Source organism: Mustelus asterias, unplaced genomic scaffold (genome assembly GCF_964213995.1).
Source record: "Mustelus asterias unplaced genomic scaffold, sMusAst1.hap1.1 HAP1_SCAFFOLD_4262, whole genome shotgun sequence".
NCBI classification, from domain to species: domain Eukaryota; kingdom Metazoa; phylum Chordata; class Chondrichthyes; order Carcharhiniformes; family Triakidae; genus Mustelus; species Mustelus asterias.
Window position 1 is genome coordinate 1 of NW_027594207.1, and position 20,254 is coordinate 20,254.

The window sequence follows — 20,254 nt, forward strand, 5'->3', positions numbered from 1 at the left end:
CCTCAGCACTGACCCTCTGACAGTGCGGCACTCCCTCAGCACTGACCCTCTGACAGTGCGGCACTCCCTCAGCACTGACCCTCTGACAGTGCGGCACTCACTCAGCACTGACCCTCTGACAGTGCGGCACTCACTCAGCACTGACCCTCTGACAGTGCGGCACTCCCTCAGCACTGACCCTCTGACAGTGCAGCACTCCCTCAGCACTGACCCTCTGACAGTGCGACACTCCCTCAGCACTGACCCTCTGACAGTGCGGCACTCCCTCAGCACTGAGCCTCTGACAGTGCGGCACCCCCTCAGCACTGACCCTCTGACAGTGCGGCACTCCCTCAGCACTGACCCTCTGACAGTGCGGCACTCCCTCAGCACTGACCCTCTGACAGTGCGGCATTCCCTCAGCACTGACCCTCTGACAGTGCGGCACCCCCTCAGTACTGACCCTCTGACAGTGCGGCACTCCCTCAGCACTGACCCTCTGACAGTGCAGCACTCCCTCAGCACTGACCCTCTGACAGTGCGGCACCCCCTCAGCACTGACCCTTTGACCCCGCGCTCTCTGACCTTGCTGTCCACGTCTTTTTGGTTTATTTCTGATTGGACGATGTGCATCAGAGAATCGACCAATCCGCTGCACTCCCGCAGTTTCTGGCGAGCTTCCTTTTTTTCTGAGCTGACATTCCTGAGATCGGGAACAGGAGGTGAGAATAATCAATCATCGCCCCGTCAACCGAGATCCCACACCCCCTCCCCACCACTAACCCCCTCCCCACCCGTTTACCCACTCGCGGCAACACGCAATCCCCTACCTGGGGCCCGAGACTCCTCCTGGAGCCGACCGTTCCCTCTCCCGGGGTCACAGAAACCCCTCTCCCCCAGCATCTTTTGTATCCATCTTGCCATCTCACCTCTGATCCCGTGCGGCTTCCGAATCAGAACAAAGAAAATTACAGCACAGGAACAGGCCCTTCGGCCCCTCCAAGCCTGCATCGACCATGCTGCCCCGACTGAACCAAAACCCCCTACCCTTCCCGGGACCATATCCCTCTATTCCCATCCTATTCATGTCCTTGTCAAGATGCCCCTTAAAACTCACGACCGTATCCGCTTCCACTCCCTCCCCGGGCAGCGGGTTCCAGGCACCCACCACCCTCTGTGTAAAGAATCTGCCTCGTACATCTCCTTTAAACCTTGCCCCTCGCACCTTAAACCTGTGCCCCCCCAGTACTTGACTCTTCCACCCTGAGGGAAAAGCTTCTGACTATCCACTCTGTCCATGCCCCTCATAATCCTGTAGACTTCTATCAGGTCTCCCCTCAACCTCCGTCGCTCCAGTGAGAACAAACCAAGTTTCTCCAACCTCTCCTTGTAACTAATGCCCTCCATACCAGGCAACATCCTGGTAAATCTTTTCTGTACCCTCTCCAAAGCCTCCACATCCTTCTGGTAGTGTGGCGACCAGAATTGAACACTATATTCCAAGTGCGGCCTCACTAAGGTTCTATAAAGCTGCAGCATGACTTGCCAATTTTTAAACTCAATGCCCCGGCCGAAGAAGGCAAGCATGCCGTATGCCTTCTTGACTACCTTCTCCACCTGCATTGCCACTTTCAGTGACCTGTGTACCTGTACACCCAGATCCCTCTGCCTATCAATATTTTTAAGGATTCTGCCATTTACTGTATATTTCCTATCTGTATTAGACCTTCCAAAATGCATTACCTCACAGTTGTCCAGATTAAACTCCATCTGCCATCTCTCCGCCCAAGTCTCCAACTGATCTATATCCTGCTGTATCCTCTGATGGTCCTCATCGCGATCTGCAAATCCACCAACCTTTGTGTCGTCCGCAAACTTACGAATCAAACCAGTTACATTTTCCTCCAAATCATTTATATATTTTACGAAAAGTAAAGGTCCCAGCACTGATCCCTGAGGAACATCACTTGTCACATCCCTCCATTCAGAAACACACACTTCCACTGCTACCCTCTGTCTTCTTTGACCGAGCCAGTTCTGTATCCACCTTGCCAGCTCACCTCTGATCCCATGCAGCTTCACCTTCTGCACCAGTCTGCCATGAGGGACCTTGTCAAAGGCCTTACTGAAGTCCATGCAGACAACATCCACTGACCTACCCTCAATCATCTTCGTCACTTCCTCGATAAACTCAATCAAGTTGATGAGACACGACCTCCCCTTCACAAAACCATGCTGCCTCTCACTAATACATCCACTTATTTCCAAGTGGGAGTAAGCCCTGTCTCGAAGAATCCTCTCCAATAATTTCCCTACCACTGATGTAAGGCTCACCGGCCTGTAATTACCTGGATTATTCTTGCTACGCTTCTTAAACAAAGGAACAACATTGGCGAGGGGGAGAAGGGGAGTACCTGAGGCATCCCGCCGTGTTGGTCAGAACGCCCTCCCACTCCACATGCCGGGGCTTGGAGTCCTCGTTGGGTTCGTTTTCCCAGCCGGAATGCGGGATAATGACTTCGTCACAGAGAGCAGGAACTGCATGTTCGACAATCTCCATCTTCACCGCGTCATGGGAGGAGAGATTCCAGAGAGTCCCTGTAACGGGGGAGAGAGAAAGAGAGCGCGTCAGACTAACGGGGGAGAGAGAGAGAGAGAGAGCGTCAGACTAACAGGAGAGAGAGAGAGAGCATCAGACTAACGGGGGAGAGAGAGAGAGAGCGCGCGTCAGACTAACAGGAGAGAGAGAGAGAGCATCAGACTAACGGGGGAGAGAGAGAGAGAGCGCGCGTCAGACTAACAGGAGAGAGAGAGAGAGCATCAGACTAACGGGGGAGAGAGAGAGAGAGAGCGTCAGACTAACGGGGGAGAGAGAGAGAGAGCGCGTCAGACTAACGGGGAGAGAGAGAGCGCGCGTCAGACTAACGGGAGAGAGAAAGAGAGAGCGTCAGACTAACGGGGGAGAGAGAGAGAGAGCGCGTCAGACTAACAGGAGAGAGAGAGAGAGCATCAGACTAACGGGGGAGAGAGAGAGAGAGCATCAGACTAACGGGGGAGAGAGAGAGAGAGCGCGCGTCAGACTAACGGGAGAGAGAGAGAGAGAGCGTCAGGCTAACGGGGGAGAAAGAGAGCGTCAGACTAACGGGGGAGAGAGAGAGAGCGCGTCAGACTAACGGGAGAGAGAAAGAGAGAGCGTCAGGCTAACGGGGGAGAAAGAGAGCGTCAGACTAACGGGGGAGAGAGAGAGAGAGAGCGCGTCAGACTAACGGGAGAAAGAAAGAGAGAGCGTCAGGCTAACGGGGGAGAAAGAGAGCGTCAGACTAACAGGAGAGAGAGAGAGAAAGAGAGAGCATCAGACTAACGGGGGAAAGAGAGAGAGAGTGCGTCAGACTAGCAGGGGAGAGAGAGAGAGAGAGAGAGCATCAGACGAACGGGGGAAAGAGAGAGAGAGTGCGTCAGACTAGCAGGGGAGAGAGAGAAAGAGAGAGCATCAGACTAACGGGGGAAAGAGAGAGAGAGTGCGTCAGACTAGCAGGGGAGAGAGAGAGAGAGAGAGCGCGCGTGTCAGACCGACAGGGGTAGGAAAAAAGAGAGAAACAGAGAGACCATCAGACAAAGGGGAGGGAAAAGGGGACTGGAACAGAGAGAGTGAGGTGGGGGAGTGAGACGGGGGAGTGAGACAGATGGAGAAAGATCAAAGCATCAGGCGAATGTGGTAAATGTCATTATAAATGTCAGCCCTGTCTTTAACCACAGGCACTAATGTATTGGGGTAATGTAGTCAGGTCAGTGCTGAGGGAGTGCCGCACTGTCAGAGGGTCAGTGCTGAGGGAGTGCCGCACTGTCAGAGGGTCAGTGCTGAGGGAGTGCCGCACTGTCAGAGGGTCAGTGCTGAGGGAGCGCCGCACTGTCAGAGGGTCAGTACTGAGGGAGTGCCGCACTGTCAGAGGGTCAGTGCTGAGGGAGTGCTGCACTGTCAGAGGGTCAGTGCTGAGGGAGCGCCGCACTGTCAGAGGGTCAGTGCTGAGGGAGTGCTGCACTGTCAGAGGGTCAGTGCTGAGGGAGCGCCGCACTGTCAGAGGGTCAGTACTGAGGGAGTGCCGCACTGTCAGAGGGTCAGTACTGAGGGAGTGCCGCACTGTCAGAGGGTCAGTGCTGAGGGAGTGCCGCACTGTCAGAGGGTCAGTGCTGAGGGAGTGCCGCACTGTCAGAGGGTCAGTGCTGAGGGAGTGCCGCACTGTCAGAGGGTCAGTGCTGAGGGAGTGCCGCACTGTCAGAGGGTCAGTGCTGAGGGAGCGCCGCACTGTCAGAGGGTCAGTACTGAGGGAGTGCCGCACTGTCAGAGGGTCAGTACTGAGGGAGTGCTGCACTGTCAGAGGGTCAGTGCTGAGGGAGTGCCGCACTGTCAGAGGGTCAGTGCTGAGGGAGTGCCGCACTGTCAGAGGGTCAGTGCTGAGGGAGTGCTGCACTGTCAGAGGGTCAGTGCTGAGAGAGTGCCGCACTGTCAGAGGGTCAGTGCTGAGGGAGTGCCGCACTGTCAGAGGGTCAGTGCTGAGGGAGTGCCGCACTGTCAGAGGGTCAGTGCTGAGGGAGTGCCGCACTGTCAGAGGGTCAGTGCTGAGGGAGTGCCGCACTGTCAGAGGGTCAGTGCTGAGGGAGTGCCGCACTGTCAGAGGGTCAGTGCTGAGGGAGTGCCGCACTGTCAGAGGGTCAGTACTGAGGGAGTGCCGCACTGTCAGAGGGTCAGTGCTGAGGGAGTGCCGCACTGTCAGAGGGTCAGTGCTGAGGGAGTGCCGCACTGTCAGAGGGTCAGTGCTGAGGGAGTGCCGCACTGTCAGAGGGTCAGTGCTGAGGGAGCGCCGCACTGTCAGAGGGTCAGTACTGAGGGAGTGCCGCACTGTCAGAGGGTCAGTGCTGAGGGAGTGCTGCACTGTCAGAGGGTCAGTGCTGAGGGAGCGCCGCACTGTCAGAGGGTCAGTGCTGAGGGAGTGCTGCACTGTCAGAGGGTCAGTGCTGAGGGAGCGCCGCACTGTCAGAGGGTCAGTACTGAGGGAGTGCCGCACTGTCAGAGGGTCAGTACTGAGGGAGTGCTGCACTGTCAGAGGGTCAGTGCTGAGGGAGTGCCGCACTGTCAGAGGGTCAGTGCTGAGGGAGTGCCGCACTGTCAGAGGGTCAGTGCTGAGGGAGTGCCGCACTGTCAGAGGGTCAGTGCTGAGGGAGTGCCGCACTGTCAGAGGGCCGCTGTCGCCCGGCCAACCTACCGGTGATGACCTCATTGAGGTCCATGTCTCGTGCCTTCCTGAGCAGGCGGACAAGCGCGGGGACGCCGTCGCAGTTCTTGATGGCCTTCTTGTTGTCGGGGTCACGGCCGTACGAGATGTTCTTGAGGGCCCCACAGGCGCCATGGTGGACCTCCTTCTTGGGGTGGTCGAGTAGCTCCACCAGCACGGGGATGCCCTTGAGGCGCCGCACCTCAGTCTTCACCTTGTCGTTGCGGTAACACAGGTGCTGGAGGTAGGCGGCCGCGTTCAACTTCACCGCGTCCAGCTTGTAATTCAGCATGGCAATCACCTCGGGGAGCTCCGGCTGCCGCCACACCGCCGGGTCTTTGCGGGCGCTCTGCAGGCTGGCCATGCTGCCCGCCCGTTCCTGCTGGGCCAGGGGGGCCCAGTAATAGCCCTCGTGCTCCGAGCGCATGTCATCTGACAGCGGGTCGTCAAAGCTCCTGCTTTGGGAAGCAAGACCACGACAGGACATTAGGAACCCGCGGCAAGTCAAAGTACCCAGCCCGGTCCCCCGTCCCTGCCAACCACCCTGCCCCCCCATAAACCGAAGACCACCATAGGAGTGGAATTTGGACATCAACAATATGATCGTTAATGGAAGAGTTTGGTGTCGAGAGAGGGACGATCCTTTGAGTCCTGATGAGACGGCTATGTTTTAAACTGTCTTCCTTAACTGAAGGAAAATTGAGTTGTTAGGTTTCAGGCAGGTGAAAGGGGGATATGACCTCCTGGCAAATCTGCTCAGGGACAAGCCCATGTGATCGGGGTGCTCTGGAGACAAAAACTCAAATCAACGTCTATTTTCACACAAGGACCGACAGAAAAGGGACGGCTGGTTTTCTGGAAATTGTTGGGGGGGGGGGGAAAGAGTGGGTTTTTCACTCAGTCAGAGATCTGGGGGGTAAATGAAAATGGCTGCTGCCACGCCAGCTGCAAAAAGGCAGGTGTCAATCGCCAAGCAGGATGCTGGTGGGAACAAAAGCCCTGTTGAAGAGATGTTGTGGAGATTTGTAGATCCCCAGATTGGTAGTGGCTGCCCTGCTGCCGAAAGTCATTCTCAATCAAACTCAGGATCGACTGAGGTGACTTCGAGAATGACGCTGAAAAACTAACCTGGGTGTGGCAGGGGGAGAGAGAGCGCCTGCCAAAACCAGCGAAGGAAGCAGACAAACTGTCAGAATGCGACACATTAACTGGGAGTGTGGTGTAAAGTATAAACATGGTGTGGAGTTTGGACTTATGTTAACTGGGGGGGGGGGGGGGGGGGGGGGTGTTGCCGAGGGGGGCGGGGAGGAAGAAGGAGCGTGGGGTGCACCTTTTCTGGACTTGTGTCTCAACAGCGTGTTGTATAATGTTTGCTCAATGTTGGTTTTAATTTGTTGCAGGAAAAAAGTCGTAAAATGAGAAACCTTCGCTCGCGATTCCGTGCATCGGTCATGGGGAAATTCCCTCTCCTTTCCAAGGAGAATTGGTCTCCAAAAGAGGAGGGGGATGTGTGGAGACACACACTCAACGTAATGTTGATAGAGCTTTACTCTGTATCTAACCCCGTGCTGTACCTGTCCTGGGAGTGTTTGATGGGGGACAGTGTAGAGGGAGCTTTACTCTGTATCTAACCCCGTGCTGTACCTGTCCTGGGAGTGTTTGATGGGGACAGTGTAGAGGGAGCTTTACTCTGTATCTAACCCCGTGCTGTACCTGTCCTGGGAGTGTTTGATGGGGACAGTGTAGAGGGAGCTTTACTCTGTATCTAACCCCGTGCTGTACCTGTCCTGGGAGTGTTTGATGGGGGACAGTGTAGAGGGAGCTTTACTCTGTATCTAACCCGGTGCTGTACCTGTCCTGGGAGTGTTTGATGGGGACAGTGTAGAGGGAGCTTTACTCTGTATCTAACCCGGTGCTGTACCTGTCCTGGGAGTGTTTGATGGGGACAGTGGGTATATTGGTGTGAAGGAGGGGGGGGGGGGGGGGGGGGAGCCCGGCCCTTCATTTACCTGCGGAGGTTGCGGATGCGGAGGTCGGACGGGGTGGCTGAGCGTTTGGCCGTCTGGTAGTCGTGCGCGAGGCCGTAATCGGGTTCATCGTAGCCCACGCTGCGTTCATCGTCCTCCAGCCCATACGGCTCGGAGAAGAACCTCTCAGGGTGCGACTGGTTCAGGTTGAAGTTGCTGCCCCCTCCCCGCACCTGGGGCTGGGCCCCGTAGACGTCTAGCCGGCCTGGCCCCCGGTGATAGCCGTCCACAACCGGCTGGTAACGCTGATCGATTCGGGCGCCCCGCGACAGGCTGCCGTAACCCTCCAGCGCCGGGTCCCCGTAGCCCAGCCGCTGGCCCTGCGGCCTCCCATACGCCTCCTGGTAGGAGTAGCCCCTCGGCACAGTGGAGCTGCCCTGGGGCATGAGGTAACTCTCGCCGTTGGTGCGGAACTTTCTGTCCAGGGTCTGGGTGTAGCCCCCCTGGACGGAGGAACCGTCCAAGGAGAGCTGATCACCCGGCAACTCGTGCACCATCCGGGTGGTAACCGTCTTTATCACCTTCTTCACCTGGGCAACAGCGGGAAGAATTCATCAGGGTGGGAGGAGGGGGAGAGAGAGAGGGGGGGGGGGGGAGACAGCAACAGAGTGGGGGGAAGAGACAGAGGGGGGGCGGGGGAGAGACAGCAACAGAGGGGGGGGGGCAGAGAGACAGAGACAGGGAGGGGGTGGGTGAGAGACAGAGACCAGGTTGGCGGGGGGGGGGGGGTAGAGAGAGCACAAAAATTAGTTCCAGGATCGTTGCAATTTTGTTTCCTTCAAAATCGACCACCCACCCTCCCCAATACCCCGCTCTCCTAAACCCTTTTTGGGGCTTAAAAGACCAGGACATAATCTCATTGAACGGTGGGGTATTCTTGAGGGGCTGAATGACCTCCTCCTGTTCCTGTGTAAGAGGCTGGAGAAGGGGCTGAATGGGGCCTCCTCCTGTTCCTGTGTAACAGGCTGGAGAAGGGGCTGAATGGCCTCCTCCCGAGTGAAGACATGTTGCTTCATCTCAGTCCAAAATGGCCGACCCCTCATCCTGGGACTGTGACTCCCAATCCCTCCCCCGGGCCGAGACTCTCCCATCTGGGTGGAGGGGTAACCACCCCTCAGAAGCAAACCCGTTAATTTACCATCGCCTCGATTGAATTTCCCCCTCAATCTTCCCCACTCCGAGGAGAATGATCCCAGCTCCTCCCGCACTGACTGAAGTTCCACATCGCTGGCACAATGTGATACGATAGTCCTTGCCCTTACCGCGACTTCTGGGTTAAGCTTTTCTGGGCCGAGCCTCGGGAGTCCACTGATGTTCCACTTCTGCCTCTGCGCCACGTGAGGGCCCTGACATCTCCAACAAGAGAGAATCTAACCATCTACCCTCTTGACATTCAATGGCATTCCCATCGCTGAATCCCCTCTCCCACTGTCAACATCCTGGGAGTTACCACTGACCAGACACTGAACTGGACCCAGCCGTATAAACACAGTGGCTCCCAGAGCAGGTCAGAGGCTGGGAATCCTGCGGAGAGTAACTCACCTCCTGACTCCCCCCAAAGCCTGTCCACCATCTACAAGGACACAGTCAGGAGTGTGATGGAACACTCTCCACTCACCTGGATGGGTGCGGCTCCCAACAACACTCGAGAAGCTCAACACCATCCAGGACAAAGCAGCCCCGCTCGATCGACACGCTAACCACAAACACTCACTCCCTCCACCCCCGACGCACAGTGACAGCCGTGTGTACCATCTACAAGATGCACCGCAACGACTCACCAAGGCTCCTTAGGCAGCACCTTCCAAACCCACCACCTCTACCATCTAGAAGGACAAGGGCAGCAGATACCTGGGAACACCCCCACCTGGAGGTTCCAGTCCGAGTCACTCACCATCCCGACTTGGAAATATATCGGCCGTTCCTTCACTGTCGCTGGGTCCAAATCCTGGAACTCCCTCCCTAACAGCACTGTGGGTGTACCTACACCACATGGGACTGACTGATGTCCAAAAACAATCCTGGAACTCCCTCCCTAACAGCACTGTGGGTGTACCTACACCACATGGGACTGACTGATGTCCAATAACAATCCTGGAACTCCCTCCCTAACAGCACTGTGGGTGGACCTACACCACATGGGACTGACTGATGTCCAATAACAATCCTGGAACTCCCTCCCTAACAGCACTGTGGGTGTACCTACACCACATGGGACTGACTGATGTCCAATAACAATCCTGAAACTCCCTCCCTAACAGCACTGTGGGTGTACCTACACCACATGGGACTGACTGATGTCCAATAACAATCCTGGAACTCCCTCCCTAACAGCACTGTGGGTGTACCTACACCACACGGGGACTGACTGATGTCCAATAACAATCCTGGAACTCCCTCCCTAACAGCACTGTGGGTGTACCTACACCACATGGGACTGACTGATGTCCAATAACAATCCTGGAACTCCCTTCCTAACAGCACTGTGGGTGTACCTACACCACACGGGGACTGACTGATGTCCAATAACAATCCTGGAACTCCCTCCCTAACAGCACTGTGGGTGTACCTACACCACACGGGGGCTGACTGATGTCCAATAACAATCCTGGAACTCCCTCCCTAACAGCACTGTGGGTGTACCTACACCACACGGGGGCTGACTGATGTCCAATAACAATCCTGGAACTCCCTCCCTAACAGCACTGTGGGTGTACCTACACCACACGGGGGCTGACTGATGTCCAATAACAATCCTGGAACTCCCTCCCTAACAGCACTGTGGGTGTACCTACACCACACGGGGGCTGACTGATGTCCAATAACAATCCTGGAACTCCCTCCCTAACAGCACTGTGGGTGTACCTACACCACATGGACTCAAGATGGGTTCAAGATGGCGGCTCACCCGCTACCTTCGAGAGGTAATTAGGGATGGGTAATAAATGTTGGGCCCAGCCAGCGACGCCCACATCCCGTGAATAGATAAAAAGATGTTTCCACCTCTGAACCCTCTGCTCTGACTTCCTACCCAACCCACCAGATTCCAAAGCCCACCGTCCAGCAAAGCAAGCTCTTCACCCACAGTGTTAGCACCGTGCGGGCTGGTCAGTCGGATCTTGTTTCCTCTCTCTGCCTGACCCTCCAGTCAAGCTTCGGCCAACACCTGAAGGATGGCAGCCTCGTGATGGTCAGCGCCTCTCTAACCCCCTCCCCTCGCCACTCACCGTGGTCTCGGTCCTACGAGTGGTGCCATCTTCGTCCATTTCCACGGAGATGACCGACGGGGCCTGATCGGGGTCCTCCTCCACGGTGACCGTTTCCTCGATGTACGGGCTCGGCTCCTGCATCATGGTGACGGTGTTGTACTGGAGCTGGTGATCCTGGGGTGGGCCAGCGGAGAGAGAGAGAAAAACAAAGCAGCATCCAGTCACAACCCGGTAAGGCACACGGTGACCGGGAAAGGCCCAGGCAAACCCAGGCTTCATTTCCGGCCTACAGCCAGGTCAGGCTAACCTCAAAACCTAGCAGTGGGCTCGGTCGGCCCAGACACCTCAGGGTGGCCAACTGGCCCATATTTTGAAGGATTGTCTGATTCGCCAACCTGTTACAGTCACCAGAAACAAACCTTCCCCACCACCCCCCCCGGACAAATTGGCCCCCTTTTTGACTTGGTAAATGTTGGCCACGCAGCCTCCCTCCCCCCCCCGCCCCCCCCCAACACACACGGGCTTGGAGTAGGAAAGGCCCAGGCTTTGTTTGCGGCCTACTGCTAACTGAGCCTGATCTCGCACCCAGGGATTATAGTGAGCCCCACAAACACACACACACATCCCAGAGGAGGAAATGCCCAGGCTTAATTTCCAACCTAGTTTCACACAGCCACGGATATATCGAACCCCGCACGTGCGCGCACACAGCACGTGAGGGAGGCAGGCTCAGGAAAACCCCAGGCTTGGATCCCGGCCTATTGCCAAGTTAGCTTCATCTCCCATGTGGGGCACGGTTGAACCCTCACGTTGGAGAGGAGGAGGGGTGAAAGCCAGAGGGAGTGAGCCCAAGGCAGAAGCCGGGGCAGTATGGAGGGGGCTTATGACGAGGGCCTGGAGGAGGTTACAGAGATATGGAGAGGTGTAGGGGCTGGAGGAGGTTACAGAGATGGGGAGGGGTGTAGGGGCTGGAGGAGGTTACAGAGATAGGGAGGGGTGTAGGGGCTGGAGGAGGTTACAGAGATAGGGAGGGGTGTAGGAGCTGGAGGAGGTTACAGAGATGGGGAGGGGATGTAGGGGCTGGAGGAGGTTACAGAGACAGGAAGGGGTGTCGGGGCTGGAGAAGGTTACAGAGATAGGGAGGGGTGTAGGAGGAAAGGAGGATACAGAGATAGGGAGGGGTGTAGGGGCTGGAGGAGGTTAGAGATAGGGAGGGGATGTAGGGGCTGGAGGAGGTTACAGAGATAGGGAGGGCTGCAGGAGGTTACAGGGATAGGGAGGGGATGTAGGGGCTGGAGGAGGTTACAGAGACAGGAAGGGGTGTCAGGGCTGGAGAAGATTACAGAAATAGGGAGGGGTGTAGGAGGTTACAGAGATAGGGAGGGGTGTAGGAGCTGGAGGAGGTTACAGAGATAGGGAGGGGTGTAGGGGCTGGAGGAGGTTACAGAGGTAGGGAGGGGTGTAGGGGCTGGAGGAGGTTACAGAGATGGGGAGGGGTGTAGGGGCTGGAGGAGGTTACAGAGACAGGAAGGGGTGTCAGGGCTGGAGAAGGTTACAGAGATAGGGAGAGGTGTAGGAGGTTACAGAGATAGGGAGAGGTGCACGGGCTGGAGGGGGTTACAGAGATAGGGAGCGGTGTAGGGCTGGAGGAGATAACAGAGATAGGGAGGGGTGTAGGGACTGGAGGGGGTTACAGAGATAGGGAGGTGTGTAGGGGCTGGAGGGGGTTACAGAGATAGGGAGGAGTGTAGGGGCTGGAGGAGGTTACAGGAATAGGGAGGGGTGTAGGGGCTGGAGGAGGTTACAGAGTTAGGGAGGAGTGTAGGGGCTGGAGGAGGTTACAGGAATAGGGAGGGGTGTAGGGGCTGGAGGAGGTTACAGAGTTAGGGAGGTGTGTAGGGGCTGGAGGAGGTTACAGAGATAGGGAGGGGGTGTAGGGGCTGGAGGAGGTTACAGAGATAGGGAGGGGTGTAGGGGCTGGAGGAGGTTACAGAGGTAGGGAGGGGTGTAGGGGCTGGAGGAGGCTACAGAGATAGGGAGGGGTCTGGGGGCTGGAGGAGGAGAAGTGCTTTCTCTCAGAGGATTGCGAATGTTTGGAATTCTCTTCCACAGGGGAGCGTTGGGGGCTGAGCGAATGGATCCGAGCTCGAGGTGGGCAGATTCTTGACTAAACCGGGCAGGAGTTATCGGGGGCTGGCGGGAACTTGGGGGTCCATGTTTCAGCCGCCATTTTATTGAGTGGCAGTTCCGATGGGGGCGACAGCATTGGCTCTTGTCTGTACGTACCTGTGGGCCTTTCACACGAGTCTCAGCTGACAGTATGTGTTCAGTCTCAGCATCGCCAGCTAGTAATCCGTTTTGGGTCTGATTAAAAACGAGAGAGAGAATCTCGTCACTGTCGAACCCGTCGACTATTGTAGAGAACACAGTGCAGAGACCCCTCCTGCACCCATCAGTCCCTCCGTCGTCCCCCGCCCCGTCTCCCTGGCTGCCCACCTCCCGGTGAAACAGGCACCACCAGCTAACTCCACCACTGGGATGGAGACTCCAAAGTCGCACACCCTCCAAATACCAGATCCAACTCCCCGGCTGCACACGCGTGTATATATGGCAACTAACACGCCGACCCTGTGTGACAATGAACACGCACCACAGTGCACGCATGCACACACACATGGCAATAAACACGCGACCACCATACCCGTGTCCTTGTTACATCCAGAATCCGATGCTCACATCGCTAGTTTCCAATCCACAACCCACTGCAGTAATCTGCACTCCCAGAGCTGGCCCACTTCAGCTTTTAACACGCTCCAAACTGCCTGACCCACATTGGGACCCAGACTCCAATCCCAGTTCCAAAATCCACCCTACAGTTACTGAGATTGTCCCGATCCTCACTCCCACCGACACCCCTCCCTATCTCTGTAACCCCCTCCAGCCCCCACACCCCTCCCTATCTCTGTAACCCCCTCCAGCCCCCACACCCCTCCCTATCTCTGTAACCCCCTCCAGCCCCTACACCCCTCCCTATCTCTGTAACCCCCTCCAGACCCTACAGCCCTCCCTATCTCTGTAACCCCCTCCAGACCCTACAGCCCTCCCTATCTCTGTAACCTCCTCCAGCCCCTACACCCCTCCCTATCTCTGTAACCTCCTCCAGCCCCTACACCCCTCCCTATCTCTGTAACCCCCTCCAGCCCCTACACCCCTCCCTATCTCTGTAACCTCCTCCAGCCCCTACACCCCTCCCTATCTCTGTAACCCCCTCCAGCCCCTACACCCCTCCCTATCTCTGTAACCCCCTCCAACCCCTACACCCCTCCCTATCTCTGTAACCCCCTCCAGCCCCTACACCCCTCCCTATCTCTGTAACCCCCTCCAGCCCCTACACCCCTCCCTATCTCTGTAACCCCCTCCAGCCCCTACACCCCTCCCTATCTCTGTAACCTCCTCCAGCCCCTACACCCCTCCCTATCTCTGTAACCTCCTCCAGCCCCGACACCCCTCCCTATCTCTGTAACCTCCTCCAGCCCCGACACCCCTCCCTATCTCTGTAACCTCCTCCAGCCCCGACACCCCTCCCTATCTCTGTAACCTCCTCCAGCCCCTACACCCCTCCCTATCTCTGTAACCTCCTCCAGCCCCTACACCCCTCCCTATCTCTGTAACCTCCTCCAGCCCCTACACCCCTCCCTATCTCTGTAACCTCCCACAACCCTCAGATCTCTGTTCCTCCAATTGCGGCCTCTTGAGCATCCTTTGATTTTAAATCACTCCGCCATGGGCGGCCGTGCCTTCAGCTGCCTGGGGGGGTGGGGGGCGGGGAGGTGGGGAGGTTGGGGTGGGGGGGGGGGGGGTGGGGGGGTGGGGGGGGATCGCTAAACTCTGAAATTCCCTCCCTGAACTTCTCTGCCTCTCGCTTTCTCACGTAGGACATTCCTCGAAAACCTCAGTCCTTCACCGAGCCTTGGGCCTGTCTGACCACCTCCTCATGCTTACGGGGGGTCCGATTCAGTTCCACAACCTCTCCAGTGGAGCATCCTGGGACAGGTCCCTCTGTTAAGAAGTCCTGAATTGGCCGAAAGGGCTGCTGGAGGTCATCTCAGGGTCAGCTTTGGCTTCTGGGGTCTAAACGCCCCTCGGGATGGGTCTCAGGCGGTAGGGTCACATCGGGAAGCTCCCCCAGCGTCCTTCCAACTGGGCGCTTGCCATGTGCAAGATGGAGGCCGCGTTGGCGCAAACCCCAAACATTCCGGTCTAGGATTGAAGCGACCATCGTTCCTATCGGGGGTGACAAGTTCTGAGGCCAGTGGCCAAGGCAATCATACCCTCTCCGACCTGCCCATACCCAACGCCATTAATGTTCCTTCACCCCGAGCTCTCCCCAGTACCCTGATATTTAACCCACAACTAAAACTCAAAATAATAAATTCAGTGCTGGCCGTGTTGTAGGATCTTGCTGTGCCGACACCCATCTCACCCCCCCCTGCCACCCCTGCCGCAATTGATGGATGACCAGCCATCCGAGAGAAACAGTCCTTCCCTGACTGAAGAGCTTGGGCGCCTCAGGAGGTTGTGAAAGGCCCCGTTTGGTTTTCCCTCAGCGAAGGGTCAACAGTCATCACTTGGATGGTCCTGGCCCAGGTAAGGGTTTGATCCCGCCGGGATTGTGCAATCAACGGGAAAGATTGGGCCCACTGGGATTGTATAGGGCGGGAATGAACGGGAAGGGGGCTTGATCCAATCGGGAATTCTCATCACAACATTCCAAAGAAAGGCCAAGCACTTTCTCCAGGATGCTGATGCAATTGATGCAATAGCTTCCTTTTAATGGCACCAATTTCCACTTTGCCAAGGACAACCCTCGACTCTCCGAGCCTCTCTTCCGTGCCAGAGGTGTGCTGGTTGCTCAGAGAGAGGCAGAGAGCAAAGGGCTGTTTACTGAGCAGTTAATCAATAACCGCATCCCAGTCAGGGCAGACTCACAAACACATTCCAACTTCAGAACCCAACCAGCTCGAGACGATGACAGGAGTCTTCCGCCAGCCAGGATCGGCCCAATGCCCTTCCCATTCTACACAATCCCAATGGATCCAAACACCTTCCCATTCATTCCCATTCTACACAATCCCAATGGACCCAAACCCCTTCCCATTCAACACAATCCCAATGGACCCAAACCCCTTCCCATTCTACACAATCCCAATGGACCCAAACCCCCTCCCATTCACTCCCATTCTACACAATCCCAATGGACCCAAACCCCCTCCCATTCACTCCCATTCCATACAATCCCAATGGATCCAAACACCTTCCCATTCACTCCCATTCTACACAATCCCAATGGACCCAGACCCCTTCCCATTCATTCCCATTCCACACAATCCCAATGGGTCCAAACCCCTTCCCATTCACTCCCATTCTACACAATCCCAATGGACCCAAACCCATTCCCATTCTACACAATCCCAATGGACCCAAACCCCCTCCCATTCACTCCCATTCTACACAATCCCAATGGATCCAAACCCCTTCCCATTCACTGCCATTCTACACAATCCCAATGGACCCAAACCCCTTCCCATTCTACACAATCCCAATGGACCCAAACCCCCTCCCATTCACTCCCATTCTACACAATCCCAATGGACCCAAACCCCTTCCCATTCACTGCCATTCTACACAATCCCAATGGATCCAAACCCCTTCCCATTCACTCCCATTCTACACAATCCCAATGGATCCAAACCCCTTCCCATTCACTGCCATTCTACACAATCCCAATGGATCCAAACCCCTTCCCATTCACTGCCATTCTACACAATCCCAATGGATCCAAAACCCCTTCCCATTCACTCCCATTCTACACAATCCCAATGGACCCAAACCCCTTCCCATTCAACACAATCCCAATGGATCCAAACCCCTTCCCATTCACTCCCATTCAACACAATCCCAATGGACCCAAACCCCTTCCCATTCAACACAATCCCAATGGATCCAAAACCCCTTCCCATTCACTCCCATTCTACACAATCCCATTGGATCCAAACCCCTTCCCATTGGAGACAATCCCAAAACAATCAGAAATTTCCTCTGGCCAATCCCACCATCGATGCCCACCTCTCCCCCCAAACAGGCCACACCTCCTCCCCACGAGTATCAAATCACACGCTGATACCCAAGCCAGGAGTGAGGGGCCATTCTGCCCGTTGCTTTCAAGCTGACTGCTGCGACACCCCACTTGGTGGCCTCCCCTCTCACTCCCCCCATCCACCCAATCGCGGGCCCCAAAAGTAGTTCCCCTTTTTGCAAATCCCCAAAGGACCCTGGCCCTTGAGAACAAAGTCGAGGACATTCCCACTCCCTGTCCCCCCGACACAGGGGGTACCTACGCCCTGACCTGAAATCCCCGATACCACGGCTACCCCAAGGTGGGGGGTTGTGGGGGCGGGGGGGAGGGGGGGGGGGGGGGGAGACAAATCCCCTTCTCTGAACGCCCGCCACAGACCACACATTGACAACACAAGTTGGCAACATCAAACAGCACAGCACAGACTCAGAGCGTGGGTGATAATGAAACAGAATTCTCTCCTGTGTTTCTGAGTGCAAGCAACCGCAATGAAGGATGATGCCTGGGCGCAAGTCAGACATGTCCCAGTTTGGCTATTTTTAAAATCGACATTCCGTGTGGGCGAACCCGAGTGCTAAAGGCAGCAATCTCTCGGTCGCCTCAATTGCAGTGAGTGACCTTCAGAGCGGAGGGGACAGGGGCAGGGGCGGGGGGGGGGGGGAAGAGACAGACAGACAACAGTCACATTCCTTCCTCTCCCAATCCCTTATTCCTTTTAAGACTCGTCTCCTTGACAAGGGACGGTATCAGGACAACACCCTCCCCAGCAGTCGGGACGTCTGAGGGGGACAGAGTCGAGAATTATCAGTGAGATTTTTTGTTTAAACTGATGGGGGTTGGTGAGTGGGAGAAATTAACTGGAAATATCAGCTACAGCTTTACTCTGTATCTAACCCCGTGCTGTACCTGTCCTGGGAGTGTTTGATGGGGACAGTGTAGAGGGAGCTTTACTCTGTATCTAACCCCGTGCTGTACCTGTCCTGGGAGTGTTTGATGGGGACAGTGTAGAGGGGGCGTTACTCTGTATCTAACCCCGTGCTGTACCTGTGCTGGGTGTGTTTGATGGGGGCAGTGTAGAGGGAGCTTTACTCTGTATCTAACCCCGTGCTGTACCTGTCCTGGGTGTGTTTGAGATGGGGGACAGTGCAGAGGGAGCTTTACTCTGTATCTCACCCCGTGCTGTCCCTGTCCTGGGAGTGTTTGATGGGGACAGTGTCGAGGGAGCTTTACTCTGTATCTAACCCTGTGCTGTACCTGTCCTGGGAGTGTTTGATGGGGACAGTGTAGAGGGAGCTTTACTCTGTATCTAACCCTGTGCTGTACCTGTCCTGTGAGTGTTTGATGGGGACAGTGTAGAGGGAGCTTTACTCTGTATCTAACCCCGTGCTGTACCTGTCCTGGGAGTGTTTGATGGGGGACAGTGTAGAGGGAGCTTTACTCTGTATCTAACCCCGTGCTGTACCTGTCCTGGGAGTGTTTGATGGGGACAGTGTGGAGGGAGATTTACTCTGTATCTCACCCCGTGCTGTCCCTGTCCTGGGAGTGTTTGATGGGGGACAGTGTAGAGGGAGCTTTACTCTGTATCTAACCCCGTGCTGTACCTGTCCTGGGAGGGTTTGATGGGGGCAGTGTAGAGGGAGCTTTACTCTGTATCTAACCCCGTGCTGTACCAGTCCTGGGAGTGTTTGATGGGGACAGTGTGGAGGGAGCTTTACTCTGTATCTAACCCCGTGCTGTCCCTGTCCTGGGAGTGTTTGATGGGGACAGTGTAGAGGGAGCTTTACTCTGTATCTAACCCTGTGCTGTACCTGTCCTGGGAGTGTTTGATGGGGACAGTGTTGAGGGAGCTTTACTCTGTATCTAACCCTGTGCTGTACCTGTCCTGTGAGTGTTTGATGGGGACAGTGTAGAGGGAGCTATACTCTGTATCTAACCCCGTGCTGTACCTGTCCTGGGAGTGTTTGATGGGGGACAGTGCAGAGGGAGCTTTACTCTGTATCTAACCCCGTGCTGTCCCTGTCCTGGGAGTGTTTGATGGGGACAGTGTAGAGGGAGCTTTACTCTGTATCTAACCCCGTGCTGTACCTGTCCTGGGAGTGTTTGATGGGGGACAGTGTAGAGGGAGCTTTACTCTGTATCTAACCCCGTGCTGTACCTGTCCTGGGAGTGTTTGATGGGGACAGTCTAGAGGGAGCTTTACTCTGTATCTAACCCCGTGCTGTACCTGTCCTGGGAGTGTTTGATGGGGGACAGTGTAGAGGGAGCTTTACTCTGTATCTAACCCCGTGCTGTACCTGTCCTGGGAGTGTTTGATGGGGACAGTGTAGAAGGAGCTTTACTCTGTATCTAACCCCGTGCTGTACCTGTCCTGGGAGTGTTTGATGGGGGACAGTGTAGAGGGAGCTTTACTCTGTATCTAACCCCGTGCTGTACCTGTCCTGGGAGTGTTTGATGGGGGTCAGTGTAGAGGGAGCTTTACTCTGTATCTAACCCCGGGCTGTACCTGTCCCGGGAGTGTTTGATGGGGACACTGGGTATGAAGGGAGGGAGGACTTTGGGTGGGGACGAGTTGTAGATGGATGAGATGGAGATGGAGCAATGCGGATGACAAGGTCAATCCAAGATGGCAGCAGATGGCGGATTGACCCCCGGGCTGAAGAGAGCTTTACCTGCCAACGCCAGCTGAGGGTCCCGTTGCCGTTGGCGACGGCGGGGAGCCCCATGCCCTCGGGCCCCAGCTTGACACGCTGTAGCTGCAGCGAGACGCCCCTTCTCTCGTCCTCCAGGGCCCGGGTCAGCTTCTCGAACTGGGCCTCCTGCTCCTTGACCGAGGCCAGAATGCTGGCCGTAGACTCGACGTCCGAGTCATCCATGGCGTTGCCCCCTGGGGGGCGGGAGGGGGGGAGGGAGGGGTGGGGGGGGGGGGGCGAATAATGTCCTTTAATTTAGATATCTCTCTGTCCGTGCGTAAACACATGAAAATAAATACATCCCCAGAACCTGCCCCACATTCCTCTTCACGAGAGGTTCGTCAGCGAGAAAGGAGAGAGAAGGGAGGGGGGAGAGAGAGAAACAGAGAGAGAACAAAAAGAGCAAAGGTCAGAGTACAAGAGGTCACAGCACAAAAAGCCTCACCTTAGGCCACAACAAATCAATCATTAGATTTTTAAAATTAGTTTCCCCCCTCCTCCCCACATCAGTTCCCACACCTCCTTCCCAAACAGCCAAGAGAAACAGGAGGAGGCCCCATTCAGCCCCTTCTCCAGCCTGTTACACAGGAACAGGAGGAGGCCCCATTCAGCCCCTTCTCCAGCCTGTTACACAGTAACAGGAGGCCCCATTCAGCCCCTTCTCCAGCCTGTTACACAGGAACAGGAGGAGGCCCCATTCAGCCCCTTCTCCAGCCTGTTACACAGTAACAGGAGGCCCCATTCAGCCCCTTCTCCAGCCTGTTACACAGGAACAGGAGGAGGCCCCATTCAGCCCCTTCTCCAGCCTGTTACACAGGAACAGGAGGAGGCCATTCAGCCCCTTCTCCAGCCTGTTACACAGCAACAGGAGGAGGCCATTCAGCCCCTTCTCCAGCCTGTTACACAGGAACAGGAGGAGGCCATTCAGCCTCTTCTCCAGCCT

At 56.0% G+C, this 20,254-nt stretch overlaps 1 protein-coding gene across 1 annotated transcript; it reads right to left on the reverse strand.

The window, feature by feature from the left end:
* Window positions 1–564: 564 nt before the first annotated feature.
* On the reverse strand, window positions 565–19,785 carry LOC144491031 (catenin delta-1-like; the record flags this gene model as incomplete). Its single annotated transcript, XM_078208708.1, has 7 exons — window positions 19,291–19,785; window positions 12,772–12,849; window positions 10,504–10,659; window positions 7,259–7,806; window positions 5,241–5,704; window positions 2,394–2,577; window positions 565–682 (listed from the first exon to the last, which is right to left on the reverse strand). Coding segments are annotated over exons 1-7 (1,752 nt in total), but the record flags the coding sequence as incomplete, so codon positions are not given.
* Between the last annotated feature and the right edge of the window lie 469 nt (window positions 19,786–20,254).